Raw genomic sequence first — 18,443 nt, forward strand, 5'->3', positions numbered from 1 at the left:
ATGGGATGATGCTAATTCATTTTGGAAACTGGTATATAGGTACTTGGTATGCATTAATATCACCAGTAGCAGGTAGCAAACACTCAGATTTTGTGCTTTGGCACTACTCAAACATGACCAATAATAATTATATTATTATATATATTATAATAAGAAAGTCTGAAAAATCTATGAAACCACAAGGGCACATTACTCAAATTTCGTATTTGGTATGCTGACCCCCATGCTGGAGTGGTTAGCACATCATGCTACGATGCCAGGGGTCCCGGGTTCGAATCCTGGCTTAGGCATGGGTGTTTGTGAGTGTCCATTCATCAATTTCATCATATCACTCATTCCTATCTTCGCAAATTAGCCAAAAGTGGCACAAAAAGCATAGTAAAATAAATTAAATGAATCATCAATCGTATTTGGTACAACTGGCTCAGTGGTGGAGCACATGATGATGTTGATTTTGATTTTGCCACCAAAGTTCCCAGGTTTGAGTCCTGGTTTGAGCATGATGTTCTTTCATCAATTTCATCTACTGCCGGATTAAAAATTATAGATACTCGAGTTTGGACTCGCAATTAAAAATTAATCAGTAGACCTACATAAAAATGAGTTAAATCAAAATTTAGCTTATTCAATTCTGTGTTAATCTATGCTAACCAATTTTTTTGGAGTATGCCTTCAATTTTTTATCATCATGAGTTCAATAAAAGTGTCAGTTTTTTTTAATTTTGCAAACGATTGCTCTCTTTGAAATTCTATAAATAAAAAAACTGTTCTGATCATTATGAAATTTTAGTATGGTGCTGGCAGAAAGGTTTTAAACACAATTCTTAATTTTTCAGATATTTAGAATTTGTCAAAATATTAATTCTTATCAATTTTGTGAAACAACTTTTTCTTAGTCCTACAAATACAATATTGGTCTTGTTTTGAAGCTCTTTGCATCTGTTTTTAAAATCCATTAACATTGTCAATTCACATTACAAAACCGATTTTATGCAGATTTTTATTCAACTGAGTAAAGATGTACGTGGAACGTGACAACACCACACATAGTGTGTCTGTTGAACAGTGGCTATCAGTGCTAGGAGTTGGTGCATTGGAAGGCTAAATTGTCACTTATGAAACATGTTTTCAGAAATTATTATTATAACATGAATTGTACCACAAAGTGTGCTGATTAGAATAATGCTTGTTTCAGGGTTCTATTCTTTAACTTTCCAGATATATTGATGATTTTTTTAAAGGTCTGTACATGCAAAGTTCACCATGTATGAGGCTGGCATTTCTAAACCAGATATAAGAATAAAATGATAAAACAGTTTTACCCTATAGCTATGTAGGTGAAATCATACAAAAAAATTTGACTTTTTTTTTTTTCAAAATGCTTGTACCCATATCACATATCATCCAATTCCTACTTGTCTTCTGGTGAGAAACTATGTTACTGAAATTTATTTTCTTTTCAGTTTTTGCTTTCATGAGTCCTACCAAGCCATGGCTGATATTATGTCTGAATTTATCTATAAATTTGAGTACAAGTACTCAATAATGCATCACAGAGCTAAGGAAGCCATTTTGAGCATTATTATTAAAATTGTGGACATATGTGCTGAACATAGTCCGCTTAGTAAGTATTTCAATATTATTTATGTTCTATCTATAAAAAGTATAATTTAAATGGTTTGTTGCTAGGTGAATAGTGGTAAAATGTGTTTGTATTTGCAAGTACAATGGAACTCCAATTATACATTCCTGTATTTTGTTATCTTGCATAATATGTATCAACATGCAAGTCACAACAAAATGTTGTTTTAAGTAATAGTGTTTACGTTCATCTTGTATTTGACTAACCTCTGTTTCCTACCTTATTTGTTTTCTGAAGCTGTGCTGGTATAAAATATGCCAGATAACTGTTGTATTGTTTGAGCAAGTTTTAAATAACATTTTGTGTGGACCTCTCCAATGTTGTAGTGGTAATGTTGTCACCTTGTAGTCAAGGGATCCTGGGTTCGATACCTGGTGTAGGCACATAGTAGTTCGGATCTTACTTTTAAACTGTAGGTCCAGTCCCGATTAGCCTAGCTGTGCATAAAGTGGACTTAAAACAGCAGCAACTTAACAACAACACGATTCCATTTTGCATGTTTAATTTGCCCACCAAACTTGAACTTCTTGTAAGCAAAATTTTCAAGTAACAGTTGAAAGAGTTTTCCAAAATAAAAGGCAGGGGGTTTTGTGAGTGAAATTAGCTAATACTAAAAAATAACTGATATTCACTTTGGAGATGGGTGTGCAAAACTTTGAATAGATTATTTATTGCTTTGCTTACACTCTGGAAGTAACTGAAAATGAGACAAGAAGACACTTAGCATGCAATGTTAAATTCAACATTATCTGTTTTCTAGTACTTCAGGGTGGCTTCTTCTTCTTCTACTATGGTGCTCCGGTCCGTATTTGGTCCATGGCCTCCCCAATCTTCATCTTCCATCCTGTCCTATCCAAGGCTGCTCTCTTCCAGGTCCTAGTTTTCAGCACTTTCTGTTTCTGGGTCTCCCCACTGATCTTTTCCCTCCAAAACTACCTTGCATCACCTTCTTGGGGATTCGGCTGTCATCCCTCCTGATTACATGTCCTGTCCACTCTAAACCTTTTATCAAAATAGAGCACACAATTTTTTTTTAGCTCCTGAAAGTACCATGTTGAATTTGCCACCATCTAGTGGTGAGAAATGAAACTACAGGAAACAACTGCAATACAAGAAAAAATTACAACTTTACTCATTCAACAAATGCACTGTGTCACTTAGTAATGCTAATAGTTTCTTTACAATAAATTTTTAAAAGTGTTACCAGACTTTATGTACACCCTGTATAATGATAATTTTTGAAGGTTTCTTACCTTTTGAGATATTTTGTAAGAAAAATATTGAATTTCAGCTGATACCCATACACGAACCTACTTCCATTGTGTACAAAGAATGATGAAACATGAACTTATCACAACATTTGAGAAGGCAGAACCTGAAGATTGCAATGATTACAGTCGTGTGAATGCCCCAGTATTGATTGTGACATTGCTTTCTACTGTTGTGGAGCAGCATGAAGAAACAAAACATTTGGTAGATATGCTGTATGACTCAAAGGCAATGGACATCATTGTATCAGCATTAAGATATGCATTACCAGTAAGTAGGTTACAAAATTTTGTACTTTTGCAATATCTTCATGTCTTGTCCACTTATTTATGCCATATACATTTTATGACTTTAAGTGTTTTGTACAGTTCCTTGTGTGTTAAAACTAAATGATACTTATTGGAAAAAATAATAAATTAAATGGTGCAATGCTGCAAAGAATTATGGCTTTATTTATCAGAGGGCAGCAGAACAACAGTGTTCCTTTCTTTTAACTTCTGGTTTTGTATCTGGTGTTCATATTTTGTAAGTGAAAACAAAATAACTTTGTGAGATGGCAGATGGAGAGCAATGCCTCTTTTCTGCTTTACTGGATGGGTCATTGCTGTGCTGTTGGAAGTAGATATTGGCAGATGGCAGCATTTGAACCACCGGACAAAATGCTGGTGCTAGCAGCAGCTCTTAAGTGTAAGACTGGTGGGAAGGGAGAAAAAGTTAAGAGGAACAAGTGGGTGAAGAGAACTTGACAATTACAAAATATGAGAATTGGACATGCAAGCAGGAGTTAAAAGTTGTGCATCTTAGAAGTACAAATCCTTTTTTCACTTCACGCTTTCTGCTAGTCTGTTGCCTTCAGAAAAATGAATCCGTAATTCTTACCTTAAGGCTTTGAAAACACTACAGGAATAAATATCTCGCAGTCAGAGCAGTGCATGAAATACATTGGGCTGAGCAGAGCGCCATGAAGATATAATTTGGAACTTGCAATCATGCTTCTCATATGTCCTCACACAATGAACTAATTATAATCTCATTTATTATAGAGAATATTAAGTAAGTTGTGATGATATATATTATTAAACATTTTGAAATATTCTTATAAACAGAATTTCTATGGCCATCTTCCATAGTGGAAAATTTTCTTGGTAAACTGTTACCAAATATTGTTTGACAAGAAGCAAGTAAACTTATTGTAAACTTTTTTATTGGGCCGCACATTAAGATTAATTCAACATTAACTTTGGCATGAAAGAAGCTGACTTAATGAAAATTCTGATTTTATTCTTTCTCTTTAATCAGAGACGTATCTGTTTGGGGTTCATAGAAAAGGCAATGGAAGCACTTATGTTCGTAGGTTCAACTGGCTTTGGAAAATATCTGATCAATATTGAATTGATGAATGAAGTGTGGATGCCATTAATCTATATCAAGGATTACGTAAGTTCAAATAGATGTATGACTGTATTACTTTAACCTTAGATTTCAGCTCTATTCTTTTGAAATTTACAGTGGAACCTCGATTTTACGTTTTTCAGGGGGCCAAGATGGAAGAATTTAAAATGTGGGAAAACGTAAAATCTGGGGAAAATTTTGTAGCATTTTGCTCTATTGGGACACTGAAGATTTAATATAATGCGGGAAAATGTAAAATCGGGTTTCCACTGTATATACAATTTGATGTACGCCATCTATTTTTCTGTGCTTAAGATGATGTAGCCAGTGCTGCCAAATTGTAAAAAATTCTGATTGTCTTGGGAGTATTTCATACTGTTTTCTCATCTTAATATATAAGTCCTCATCCACTGACACATCAATGCACAGCTCAAACCTATGAACCTGAAAGCTTGAAAGTTAAAGGAGTGTCATGAGGAAGGGTTTCCCTAAGAAGGGAATCTGAAGTGCTCCATCTAAGGGAGGTAAAAAAGGTATTAAAATTTATTTTGATTTGTTTAGCAACCCAAATACTTGGACCTAGAAACATGAAAATGCTTATATTACAAACATATGTCCATGTCCTGAACAGGTGGTGCTGTGTGTTATACATCTTGATATTGTTGTGTTTTGCAGAACACTACAGAAACAAACTAATGAACATAATCTAATTTTCTTATGAATGCTAATTTCTGATATGTGCCACTCATTTATTCTATTTTGGCAACGTGACTTGAATTTGATGCTGTAGTTTTGGATTATTGACTTCAATGTTTTCTTATCATCTGATGAACAAACATACAAATGTAATACAGTGTAGATGAAGCTGCAGGCAGGTTGCTAGTTTTATGTATAACAGGCATGGTTCTCCATGATGCTGTAGTGACCAACACTCTTGCTTTGTAATCAAAGGATCCTAAGTTTGATTCCTGGCAGAGGCACATTATACAATGGTTCAGTTTAAAATTTAAACAGTAAGTCAAGGCTCATGCCTGTTTTTTGCCAGGGTTTGCTGTTTTGCCCAGATTTTCTTTCCAGAAAGAAAAACAAGGTATTTTTTTTTCTGGCACATTCAGTGTATACAAATACACACACACACACACACACACACACACAATTTGTTAGGTGTGTAATGAAACTCATGAGAAAGTGCAAAAATACACTGGAATTATATAACTGTAACAAAACTTCTTTTAAACTATGTGTGTTTTGGAAAACTACAGTTTCAGATTCCACATCTTTAGTGAAAACAGAAATGATCTTATAATTTCTCCCATTGCTCAAATGCAACTTTAGATACTTTTATGAGTAACACGTTAAGTTTTTGTATTATGTTGTAAATTATATTAATTACAAAGGTAAAAATTCAGTCCAAGCATTCAAAAATTTCATCTCCCATGGACAAAAAAAAGATTGACATCATTAATTACACAAAGTATCCAAGTAATTGTAAATGAATCTAATAAAATTGCATAGATTTTATGAATTACATTATAAGAGCACTATTATTTTTGGCCTAACATCTTTCATCAGAAACTTGCTACATTTAAATTGTCCTTACCATTGCAATCAAACAAGATGGTCTGATTTATTCATTAAGGGTTAGCATCTATTACAATGGTTTAAAGCATTAGCATAACTAAGAGTTTACAATCATGGGAGTCCAACTATATGGACTACAAACAAATTTATTTATGTGCATGTGAAATTCCAATGTTGAATGAGAATTTCCAGGGAGGATAGTAGGTTGTAGATCAGAAGAGTCTGGATACCAGCACATCCTCATCCCTCTGCTAGTTGCGCCTATGGCTCAAAGTTATGTGAATATGATTTGAAAGGAGCAGTCCATTCATTATGAGGGTTAAAAGGGTTCCAGCCCTTCATAAGTTCTTACCAATATTACTCCGATAGTATCATCCTTATTTCAAAAACTTGGCAACTAGTTCTTCTGTTTGTCTCTTACATAGTTCCCAAGATCAAATATTTGATGAGGACCATGATGAACATGTGTTCTGCTTAAATCTGTCCTGGATGGTTATTCTACTTGCGCTCTGAAACCTCTATTGTATTTTCAAAGTAGGGGAAAATTAATCTTGGTGCTTTCCAGGCAACAATCATGCAAGTTCTAGAAAGGCTGATCTGAAAAATGAAATATTCTTGAATGATGCACCAAAATCGAGTGGCAAAAATTTTATTTTTTACACTATTCTGATAAAGGTAGAAATAATGTATGATTAATATAGATATGTTTGAGCAAATGCTGCTAGATTGACATAGAAAGTTGCAATGTTTATAACTATTCTGAGTAACTACTTTATGTTCAAAAATTGGCATGGGTAAAAATTGGCCATCTCTACTGGCTCGATCTCCTGTTATTTAGAAAGCAACATTGATTTTTTATTTTCAAATGGTAGGGTGTGAGTGCAATGTTGTTCACTGTATTGAATCTCAGATTATACTTGTCTTTTTTTGCAGGCTGACAGCACAGGCAGTAAATATTGGCAGAAAGTATATGTTAAAGGAATAGAAGCTTTCACATGGACTTTCAGAAGTGTAGGAGCTATAATCCTTTATCAAGCATCAGGCTTCTTAGAACTAAATAGGGACCATATGGTCAAATCATTGTGGACAATTCAGCATGATCCTACACCAGACACGCTGAACATGGCATGTGCATCAGCCTCATATATCATGGAAATATCAACTCATAAGCTGGTGACTAATGCAAAATATGAGCCTGTTTTCAGAGAGTGTTTAGTAAGTATGATGCTTTCAACTCATTTTTTAAATAAGTCAAAATCAATGTAACAAGTACGTACGTATTATTAATATGTTTTTGCACAATATTCTGTTCGGTCATTTATTTATTTATTAATTTTTTTTATTATTGAATTATTATATTATTTATTATTATATTATTTTGTTTACTTTTACCATGTTCTCAGCATCTTCCTATACAATTGACATAAAAAAATTGTAATTTAAAGAAAATTTCATTAATTTGAAGGTCAAGGAACCAAAAAATGTCAACTTTGAATTATCCAATCTTTTATCTGTTGTGTCAATTTCTCAAGTGGAATTAATTCACTCCCATAAGATCTGAGTTCCACAGAAACTTTGCACACACTGTATTTCTATAGTCCCCTGTGCAAATTTTTCATCTGAAATTGTGTCAGAAAATGAAAGTACACAGTTTCCAACCAGATGTAAACACCATTTATTCTGTATGGTTACCCAACGTGTTATGCACAGGATGGCAAGAAAGCTTCTCTAATGGTGCATGTTGTTGGAAAGAGAATGAAACATGTGAAATATACTACACTTATACTACTATAATTCAGATACGAAGTAAAAAATATTTTGTTTTATTTATATCCAAGTTTTCTCTTACTGCATGATGTTTATTGTTTCTCCTCTCCCCCAAAATGAAAGACCTTAAATGGAATTCTGAAAATTTGTTAGTCCTGAGAAACCTGTTTGTATTGAGACGTTCAGAACTCTCATTCACTTACTCCAAGTGAAACTTGTAAGATATTAACAACAATAACATTTGGAGCAGCAAACATCTAGAGAAAAACTGCCAGAATGATGTGTTGCATTTTCAGCTTGGGCAAAATTAGGCACGTGCTGGCAAAGGTATCTAGGGTTCAAGAATTTAAGGTTAGACTAAGATGGATAATGTAATCTTTTTTATGTAAGGCACTGATTTATATTCACTAAAATTCTAGGAACATGTGCTGAAATATGTATTTTATAGAAGATTAGGCACACACAGATGTACTAACGTAGAAATTTTCAGCGAAAAATACAGGCTTGGTCAGGACTCGAACCTGGGTCTCTGGCATACCGTGTCATTGCTGGCTGCCAAGCCAGCCTGGCCTTGCCTGATTTTTCGCTATCGCTGTTTTACCTGCGTGGAATCGTCTGCTACAGGCAAGGCCAAGCCGGCTTGGTAGATCAGTGGTAGAGGAATGCCACGGTATGACAGAGACCCGGGTTCGAGTCCTGGTCAAGCCTGCATTTTTTGCTGAAAATTTCTATGTATTTTATAGTCTATCGTAATGCTTTATAACCTAACCGATAACCTTCAGTGCACACAACTTCTCATAATTATAAGACCTGAAAGAATTCTTGTTTATAGATCCATATTTCACCTTGGCCGGGTGTTATACTATGTAGATAGTGAAAAATGACTGCTATTGTATTTTTTGGATCCCAAATAGCCTGTACTGGGAGCAGGAAAGAATTTCCCATCCCACTGCCAACTCTTTAGTATGCCGAACAGTTGGGAAATTCCATGATCATGCTTAAAAGTGGTTAATTCTCGATGTTTCCAGCACTATGAATGTCTGAAATTTCTTAAAAATAGCAGTTTTTATTCCAGAAATGCAAGTGGGAAATAGCGTGTAGAATTCCAAATTTTTCAGTGTGTGGAATTTTGAACATTTCCAGGGTGGCTACTCACCAGGATTTCCGGGAATTATGCATGAATTTTTCTCCGTAGATTAATCCAAATCCCATTGAATTTATACATATTTATAAATGCCCAAGGTAATAGATATTTTATTTCACCTCCTTAATTAGTGTATGCAACTGACCAATTGCAATGGGTTTTTGCCTTTGAAAAGGAACTGCATATTTAGACGTTTTCTTTCACAAAACCTATGATATATAACTTACGTTTTTATTTATAAAAATAAAACTGCAGAATATATCAGATTGGTAAAATTATCATTTATATTACTAATACATAGATACATGTATATTTCATTTTGACAGAAACACAAAATGTGAAAAAAAACCACTGTAATATTCATTTTTTATGTTTTTGAGAGGTGTGAGGTACATTTTCCTAACATGTTGTGTCATGAAATGATGTGAAATGAACTGCAAAGTGCAAAATAAACTCTTAACCCTTAACCACAGTCGTGAACATTTTGGGCACTAACACAGGACCTCTATAAAAAAAAGGAATATAAATATATCAAGACATATTTTAAATGATGTGAATTTAATCATGTCTTTTGCTTTGTTATTCACTGAACACAATTACGTAGTTTTGAGAGCGAAACATTATTTTTTAACTTCCCTCAAAAAAATATTTTGTTTATATTGTGAGTTTAAGCAAAACAAATACACCAATCCAAAATATCTCTTAACTGAGTATTTACACACAGCTGATCAACGTGAATTTAGTCCTTAGTTATTGTTTAACATTCATTCTTCAAAACCATGGGTCCCTCTGTTCAGTATATGCCACAAATAAAAAATCTGCAATTCTCTTGTCTATTAATCGTAATAAATCATCGGTGATTTTAACCCTCAAACACAGTCGTGACATCCGCGGGACCACAGTATATAAATAGAACACCACAGAAGCAGATAGTGCAACCTTTCCCTTCATGCTTTCACAGCACACTGAAGTTGAGGAAGGTACTGAAAGAGAGGTAGCCTCAAGGTCAAAACTACTTTTGGGGTAACAAGCAAAAGGAACACTCCGGTCCGTGGGACGTCACAACTGTCACACAACACTTTCAGAAGTCTGAATTATCCTGTGAGTTATGCTAATCATGAAAAATTGATTAATTCTGCTGTAAATATTTGAGAAGCAAATATGAGCTGGTTTGCACAGGAGGAAACTTAATACTCTAATGACGTAAATGTCCTGGTAGAAGGAAAAAAGTTATTTTGTGTAATTAGTATTGTTTAAAATCAAATTTAGGCTTATATTCACCATTTCAATACCAGAATGTCATTTTATATCCCGAAATGCGCCCAGTTTTTGTTCCGAAATCATGAGTATGCATTAATCTCGCCCATCTCTAATAAGAAAGAACGTGAGGATGGCATAGCTGTATTCATGATAGGTGAAATGGAGGGCATTGTAAAATAAATTTAAAATATTAATTTGCTGTACATTGAGTACTCTGGGAAACTCGGGCAAGAGGAATATATTTGGAGTTCTGTGGAAACCCTGCATTAGTTACTTTCAATTGCAGTGGGATGATGTACTGAAAGAGGCTTTACATTGCACCATGTTTTAATTTTCTGTGACAATAGTAAGGTAAAGATAAATTTCCCTGTGCACATAGCAGCGTGCCATGAAGGCACATTTAGGGGATATGGGTGCAGGATGCCACACATTCTTGATCTTGGCCATTTTGGAGGTGATGTGATCAGCACCATGCTCTGGCTGTCTTTATCCCCCAGGTACCTATTGGTTTGAGGCTGGGTGAGCCCTGGAGCCACTTTACATGCAGGGACAAGGTCGGAAAAATCCAACCTTAAATCACTCACCCTGGGAATTGAACGATGCCCTACCAACTAGACCACTGCAGCTCTCAGTAACAATAGTAGCATGTGTAAATCTCCATGTGAATCATCAGAAATTACTGTAATACCTAAAATATTAAACTTAATACTTACATGCCCAGAGTAGGCATAATATTACATAACATAACATACTCTGGCATCAGTGATACTGATAACTGCATCATTGCATTCACTGTTGAACAGTGTGTACTTCATTCTTTGATATTACAATTTTTTATTTTTTAGTAAATTCTTTCAAAACCTAGATATCCAGGGTGGCGACAGACCCCCGAATTTCAATGAAAAAACATAAAAATCTGGAGTTTGCCCCCTCTTCTCCCGCTATTTGGGAAGAAGGTGCGAACTTTAGTATTCTTTTCAAAGAATGGACATTTCTCAAGAGAACGTAACATGTTTCATGTTCTTGGGTGCCATACAAGTTGAATAATGAGCCAAAATGTGAAACACTGTTCGGAAATGTGGCATGCATATGTTGCGGAGAGGGGGAGAGGGAGAGAGATGGTCATCAATATGAATTTCCCAGGCTTGCTCCAGACCTGTGTCAGAGTTTCCACCCAAACATAAGAGTATTCATTTCGTAATCAGCACCATGATACCATATGGTATCATCGGGCGAGTATGACCTTACTCGGATTATACCATATGGTATCATCGGGAGAGTAAATGTCACGAGCCGGAAATAAAATGCTGTGTAATCAAAAATGCCAGCAGTCCCCGGGTGACGAGAGGTCGCGGGAGGAGTCTTGATCGAGGGAGCGAAGCGCAAAGTGTGTTGCGAGTGACAGTGTTAAGTCGGTCCATTTAAAAGGTTTGGGCGAACCCACTGAGGACACCTTCGTTGGACAGATAGAGTGCCACGTCGTGACTCAGCCGAGGAATCGTGAAGGAAATCAGGTACAGTGGTGACACTGGGTTTTATCATTGTCAGTGTTTAGATATCTTGCTGGCTTGTGCATGATATCCCCCCCCCCACACTTGTGCGATTCTATTAAATATTGGTAAGGAGCAATGAGCATAATTTATTCCATTCTTCATTCACACATCCTCTTGCAGCCAAGCAGTTTAAGCCGGTGAACGGCCCAAATGTAACATAAAGGTTAATCCTCTAAATATTACATGGAAAATGCATTGAATTATCATTTTTTCTTGTCCGTGTGGGAGTAGTATGGGGACTTGTCAACAGATGGAGGGTATAAGAGCAGGTGGCACCATCCGATAGTTGTCGGATGTCGTAGTAAGGCATTTTGTTGGGCAAACTGAAGGAACATGGAAACAAATAGATTCCATTGATATACAGTCAACTCTCAATTCTACGACCCCGGGTATAACGACCCTCTCGAAGTAACGACCCTTTTCCCGGGAACCGTGAAAAATTTAGAAAAAATTAGAAAAATTCGGAAAAAAAGTTGAAAAATTGAAGGAAATCGGCTGAAAAATGCATTGTTTTTTCCTCCACTCATTCCTTTACGAGCACTCTACCGCTCACAATTGGGTCTGAACTAAAAATAGACACCACCACACCATGCTTGAGTGATATCCAATAGCACTTGACTTCTGCCCTCCCCTCCCTCAAGCGCACCAACCCGACGGCCGCTACCCAATGTGTGCTCTTGGATACGCGAGAAGAGAAGATCGAATGTGGATGTTATTTTAAATCAACTTGACTTGTTTCCTTGTCCTAAGAGCTGCTGAAAACTCGCGGGGTTGGTGGGGAGCAGCCCGAAATGACTGCTGGACTTGCAGTCTTTGCCAGTGTGTATGGCAGGTCAAGCTCTTTCATCGATAAATACACCACCTTGAGAGATAAGATCGAAGGAATGTTCGAAAATACAGATGCGTGGCGCCTGGAAGTCTGGCCCATCTGTCCAACTCTGACCTAAAGTTCAGCAGGTTTCCGTGAGTAATCAACTCTCAGCCTTGTAGACAACTTCCCATAACTTTCATTCAAAACGTGTTCTTTGTTCCCTGCAACACTTCATAAAAAAGCGAAACTGTTAGAGAAAATCAAAACCACATAGGTGAACTAAAGATCGTCAAATCACTTAATGCGTTGTCATCCAGGTTTCCACAAAATTTTACTTCGATCTTACTTGCATCATAACTCCCGTTTCCCACTTCATACGTTTTCCTAATTGTATCGATGTCGTAATATCTACCAAAAAAGTGTTCCGTTGACTGACTGACTTCTCCCTCTTTTCCTGTCAGCAAACGTAAGGGGGGGGGGGGTGCGATGCAGATTGTTTCAGCCACGATTTTCTTGCTGATGCGGGCTGATTACAGGCGATGGTGGAAAAGGACCCACCCCTCTTCCTTTCCTTTGATGCCTAAAATGGGGCAACCAGTTCTGGATATATTCTTGAGAACGAACAAAAACCATAGAACAAGTAAAAAAAAGTGACCCTCCCCCCTTTCCCCAGCTCATTCTCCGCAACTGGTGTGCATGGCAATGTTGATAATTGCAGAATTCAGGTTTTTTTTTATTTATTATTTTTTTTTAATGCTGTTGTCTGCATAGGAAATATTGCCCGTATTATTGTCTCTTGCATGGTAAAACGTAAAGCAAGAGTCATTTCTTTCTTCTTTACACTGCTGTTAAAAGTTCCGTCTTCGACAGTTGCGTTATCTTTAAAATGCTGGCATTTTTCTCTTCCGCCACCTGTTGCTCACACTTCCAGCCCGTCTCCTTGTTTTTACGATGCAGCTGGCGCCAGTGTTTTGTCTAGCATCTGCAAAGCTCTTGCTTGCCGATAACAGCGATGACTCATCCAGCGCGAAGGAAAAAATTATTGTTTTGAATCTCGCAAAGCTGTTTTGATTTGACGATAATGAAATTCGATCTTCAGAAAGGAAAACAAGAGTTAAAATAACTTCATGTTCTGCACCTTCTGATAAGCAAATCTGTAAATTTAATTTGCATCCGCTTTTCTTCAGAACCATTCATGTGGAGAAAAAAAAAAGTTCAATGTAGGGAATGGTCGCTGAGACCGATTAAAAATACATTATTCAAGGGGAAAACGTTTGGAGGGGTGGGTGTTTGACATCGAGAATACTCCTGAATCCAACAATAAATCGTCGATTAACGTGAGAGTAAATAACGATCAACCATTTTGATATGTGAAAATGCGCAGCAGTTTCATAAAGCTTGTTTTCAGTTCATTTTATGCTGATGGGTTAATCGGGACTAAATATACAGTTTAAAGTGAAATTCAATTCTAAACCCGAATGATTATCGACTGCCACGCTGTTTAATGACGTGTCCTAGAATACGCATTGGGTGAAAATAGATCGTAAGTTGCGCGTTTCCTTTTTCACGCTGGATTACAATGCAAGTCAAGGAAGGAGTTTGGACTGCTCCCTTGAATGGGGAAGGAGGGTGGATGAACTTGGTTGAAGCAAAGAAAAGTGACTTCTTTTTATGATGTATTTTACACAGCCAAACCAGAACGAAAATTACAGCCCTGCCTTTATTTTTTTTTTGTCTCATACCTAGAGAGGTTGTGTTGTTTCTCCCGAGAGATCTAATCTTACCAGTTAATCTTGTAACAGACAAAGCTCCAGTAAACCTGTATAAAATCCAACATTCATTATGCCCGATTATCTCCCGACTTTTGCTGGCACCAGTCTGACTGGTGTCAAGATTCTTCGAGTTTCACTTGCAATAAGCGAGAGATTCTTTTCCTTTCCATTGGTCTCAGTGCAAACGGGTTTCTCATGAACTAGAATTGTAAGAATGTCCTGGAAAAGCAACGACTGTGCACAATTGAAACAAAGTAACATTATTTTAAATTCTCTTTTGTGAAAACTTTTTCATGTTCTATTTTCCTTCTCACAACACGCATCCTGTGCATAACAGGTTGTATAACTACCAGGATAAATGGTGTTACCATCTCCTAGGCATCTTAGTGTCCGTTTGAGCTCCCTTTAAGCTGAAAATTGGTGCAAATTCCAATAATGACCCCTTCGAAATAACGACCCTTTTCCCGGGAACTGTTAAAGGTCGTTGAATCGAGAGTTGACTGTATACGTTTTTTTGTCAAATATCACCACCCGACATAGTATCTCACTACAACATGCGACAGAAATTGCATGGACTGCAACATCCAACAAAAATTGCATGCATAAACAAGAAGACCTTTAGACTGCAAATATGCTGCTTGAATTTTATTACTCTTCTGGCTCACTTCACCTTATTTAATGTAGCAGTGCTTACGAAGGTTTTCTTTCATCATCCTGACGCATTACTGGTTTCGCACAAGTTAACATACGTTTACAATGATATTGCACTATTCTTAGATATCAAGAAGAATCCAACCAAATGGGATATATATTGAATACTATCACGAAAAAGTGAAACATAAATCTGCATTGGTGAACGTTATAAAAATTGGCAAGTGTATGCTCCCAATCTCAAATTTACTGCAACACTAGTATTGCAATGAAATTAACACCACACTCTGTCATGTCTGTTAACTCATGAGAGATGGATATTAATCTCTCACTGAGTAAGGTTAATGTCCAATATTATGAAATAAAATACTAATAATAAATATGTAAATATTTTAATATCTTATTTACTCGAATCATTTAATCATAAAATCAAATCACTTTCTTCAGGAATTGACTTTTCTCTGCCAGCCCTACTAAATTTTCACTTTCCGTCTACTGATTTATACAAGGGGTGGCCAGAAAGTAATTTCCAATTAGTAGGGACATTGATTTTTCGCAATGGCCAAAACCGTGAAAAATAGTAATTGTTGCGAATTAATGTTTAGGAATGTGTAGTGATGTCTGGACATATTTTTTGCTCGTTAAAAATATTGAAATAATGCGAATTGTTGGCATTTTTAGCGATTTTTTTAAAGAAATGTCCTAAAACAATGAAAAATTCCATGAAATCCAACATTCTTGTCTTTTCTAGGCCAAGTTTTCCAACATTTTACTCAAGAGTAAACTATAGAGTTATACGTACATGGAATAATTCCGACAACCACATGAAATCATGTATTTCCCACGATTTTTTCAACTTCTATCAAAACCATTTGATCACAGAGCAAAGTGGCAGGGTTCTAACAGGAGATCGAGTGCATATCTACAGTCACACGGGAGCCGCATCTTCAGTATTTGTCGTGCGTTTTTTGAATTACTAAGCTAAGTGCACACCATCGGCATTTGTCGAGAGAGTAATAATGGAGCTCAGTCCTTAGGGTGTCTGACTACTATGCGAGAGACCTGGGGTCGATCCCCTGTGGGGGAGAACCGGGATGTTTTCCACCTATTCAAACTGCTCCGGCGCCCACCCAGCATCATATGAAGCTGGTACCTTGAGGAAACTTTGAGGGATAAAGGTAGCCAGGAGTGTGGTGCTGATCACATCACTCCTACCTTCAGCCGTGATCAAGAAAGTGTGGGGCCCTAATTTGACACTACTATACACCTTCATGGAAAGTGCAGGGGAGCACTTTACTTTTACTATCTCAAAAATCTGTTCCAACATATCAAACTGTCATGAAAATACGTAGACCATGTGACCTACAATTTAAAATAATAGTTTAAAAGCACAATGGAGTATTAAGTTTCGGTATATTTGGCAGAATGTTCTAAAACAAAAACGCGAATTTTGGGAAACGTAACACTAACAAGTCAAAAAAATAATTCCAATTTTTGGTGCCATAATATATCAGTATCTGTCACGTGAAATTGATTGATTTTAATTTTTTGGGTGCGTCGCCACGTATGGTCATTATGCACCCTTCAGTATATACGGGGAAAATTCCATTATCTAAAATCCTTAACTTAAAATTAAAAAAGGGGTATGGAAAATAACTTTCCCAAAATAACTTTCAAGATATCAAACTCTCTCTTTGAGGCGTAAGCCATGTGACTTACAATTTGAAACAGTAGTTTAAAAACACCATGAAGGTATAATTTCAGATATTTGCCAGAAAAATGCACTGAAATGAAAATGTGAATTTTGGGAAAAATAACACCGTATCGTAAAAAATAAAAAAATAAGAAAATACGCCAATTTAAAAAAATAACAAAATATCAAGATCCCTACCGATTAGGCATAAATAAAACATGAATATCAGTTGTAATTTATTGCATTAGACAGTGAGTCCTAACCTAATTTTCGGCATAATCACCACCGATGTTCTGGCATTTGTCGTACCATGGCACCACATTTTGTATGCCCATGGCATATGTGTCTGACAGCACAGACTGGAACTATCTCTACCGCAGTGTAGCTGTACAAACAATGGAAATGAGGTACCTTCGAAGAATAAGTGGGAAAACCAGAAAAGATCGGATAAGGAATCAAACCATTCGGCAATCTTTAAATGCTCAGCCACTACAAGAAACAGTTGAACGTAATCAACTCAGATGGTTCGACCATTTGAGCAGAATGAGTAAGACGAGACTGCCAAAGCAGATATGGGAAGCACGTCCACAAGGAACAAGACCAAAAGGAAGACCAAGAAAGACATGGAATATGAGTGTCAAAGAGATTTTGGAGAAACGAAGCATAAGATGGAAAGAGGCACAGGAAAAGGCGTTAGACAGAAACATCTGGAGAGCTCTCTGTAACCCCTCGACACCGGCAGGTAGAAGAGGACGCGACTAAGTAAGTAAGTAAGTATAGCTGTCAAATCCTTGCAGCTGTATGGGTTTGTGCACATTCGATTAGCCTTCCGTGAATTGTCTGCACCATCGTCTGACCATGCTATCACTCACGACGTCCAGTCTGCACACCTCACATGATTGCTGGTGGCTCTGTGCCAAATTCTGAGCATGCAATCTAGGCTACATCGCGTCGGTGGGAGACTGTATGAGAGCTGCAATCTTTAACCTAGAACTGTCCTAGAAAGGCTGCATTTCAACTGTACCAGATTACAGCTACATGCCACTTCTTCCTGCCTGCATGTATGTGTGTGTTGCTCTCCGACCACTAGTGTTGTGTATAGGCACCATTAGAGCTTTTTTTCAGGATGTTCCTCATATATGAACTTTCAGAAGCTTTTATTATTAGTGTTTTCCTGTTTTAATGAGTAGTTAGCTAAATCAGGTACCTATACAGTGCAATTCTATAAATTCCTTGCGTTAAATTTCTAATACCTACATACCCTTTTCGTCAGCATTAATGGTATAACTGCATGTTGTCAGTTTCACAGTACTTCACTTGGATATACTACTGAAGCAGAAATCCCATTGATAATGTAAGGATATATGACACTTTATTTTGTTCGATTCAATTGTTTCACTTATATGCAAGAATAGAGAGAAGTAGCTTTATGCATTGAAAAATGAGTCTGCACTCATGGTTCTTGCAAGCAGAGGGTTCCAAACCTCAGTGGATATATCAACATATAATACCGAGAATGTACCATGCGTTCATTTCGATCTTCAGCCGAGAGATCGGGAGAAGCGTGGCGGGCGGCGCTGATGGAGATGCTGACATTTGCGGCCTGTAATACCCGCTTATTTTTATGGACATATGCAGACATTTATATAAATATTGCAAAACGAGCACTAACCTGTGTTACAACACGCAAAAGTTCTTCTGTAATTCATCCAAGTTCTGCCCTTATATACACAAATAAATATGCTTTAGAAATGATGTTAAGAGCCACAGATAATAAAACATTTTAATCATAGTTTTGACCAGTAACATCCTGCTTAAGTTTATATCCTTGAAAGAGTTTTGTGTCGATGGGGATCGTTTGGAGGTTTCGAATGTACAACACTGTATCAAGATTACGCTGCAGACGAA

The 18,443-nt window shown here is 36.7% G+C and overlaps 1 protein-coding gene across 2 annotated transcripts in view; it reads left to right on the forward strand.

The window, feature by feature from the left end:
- The window catches only part of LOC145984131 (nucleoporin Nup188-like), a 236,228-nt gene that overhangs the window by 167,746 nt on the left and 50,039 nt on the right, over window positions 1–18,443 (forward strand). For both annotated transcript variants that reach the window (XM_083117569.1, XM_083117567.1), the window contains exons 19-22: window positions 1,464–1,624; window positions 2,934–3,181; window positions 4,211–4,348; window positions 6,818–7,099. In XM_083117569.1, the coding sequence (XP_082973695.1) occupies window positions 1,464–1,624; window positions 2,934–3,181; window positions 4,211–4,348; window positions 6,818–7,099 (829 nt within the window). The remainder of the gene's footprint in view (window positions 1–1,463; window positions 1,625–2,933; window positions 3,182–4,210; window positions 4,349–6,817; window positions 7,100–18,443) is intronic.

Source organism: Lepisma saccharinum, chromosome 2 (genome assembly GCF_977018435.1).
Source record: "Lepisma saccharinum chromosome 2, izLepSacc3.1, whole genome shotgun sequence".
Taxonomy (NCBI): domain Eukaryota; kingdom Metazoa; phylum Arthropoda; class Insecta; order Zygentoma; family Lepismatidae; genus Lepisma; species Lepisma saccharinum.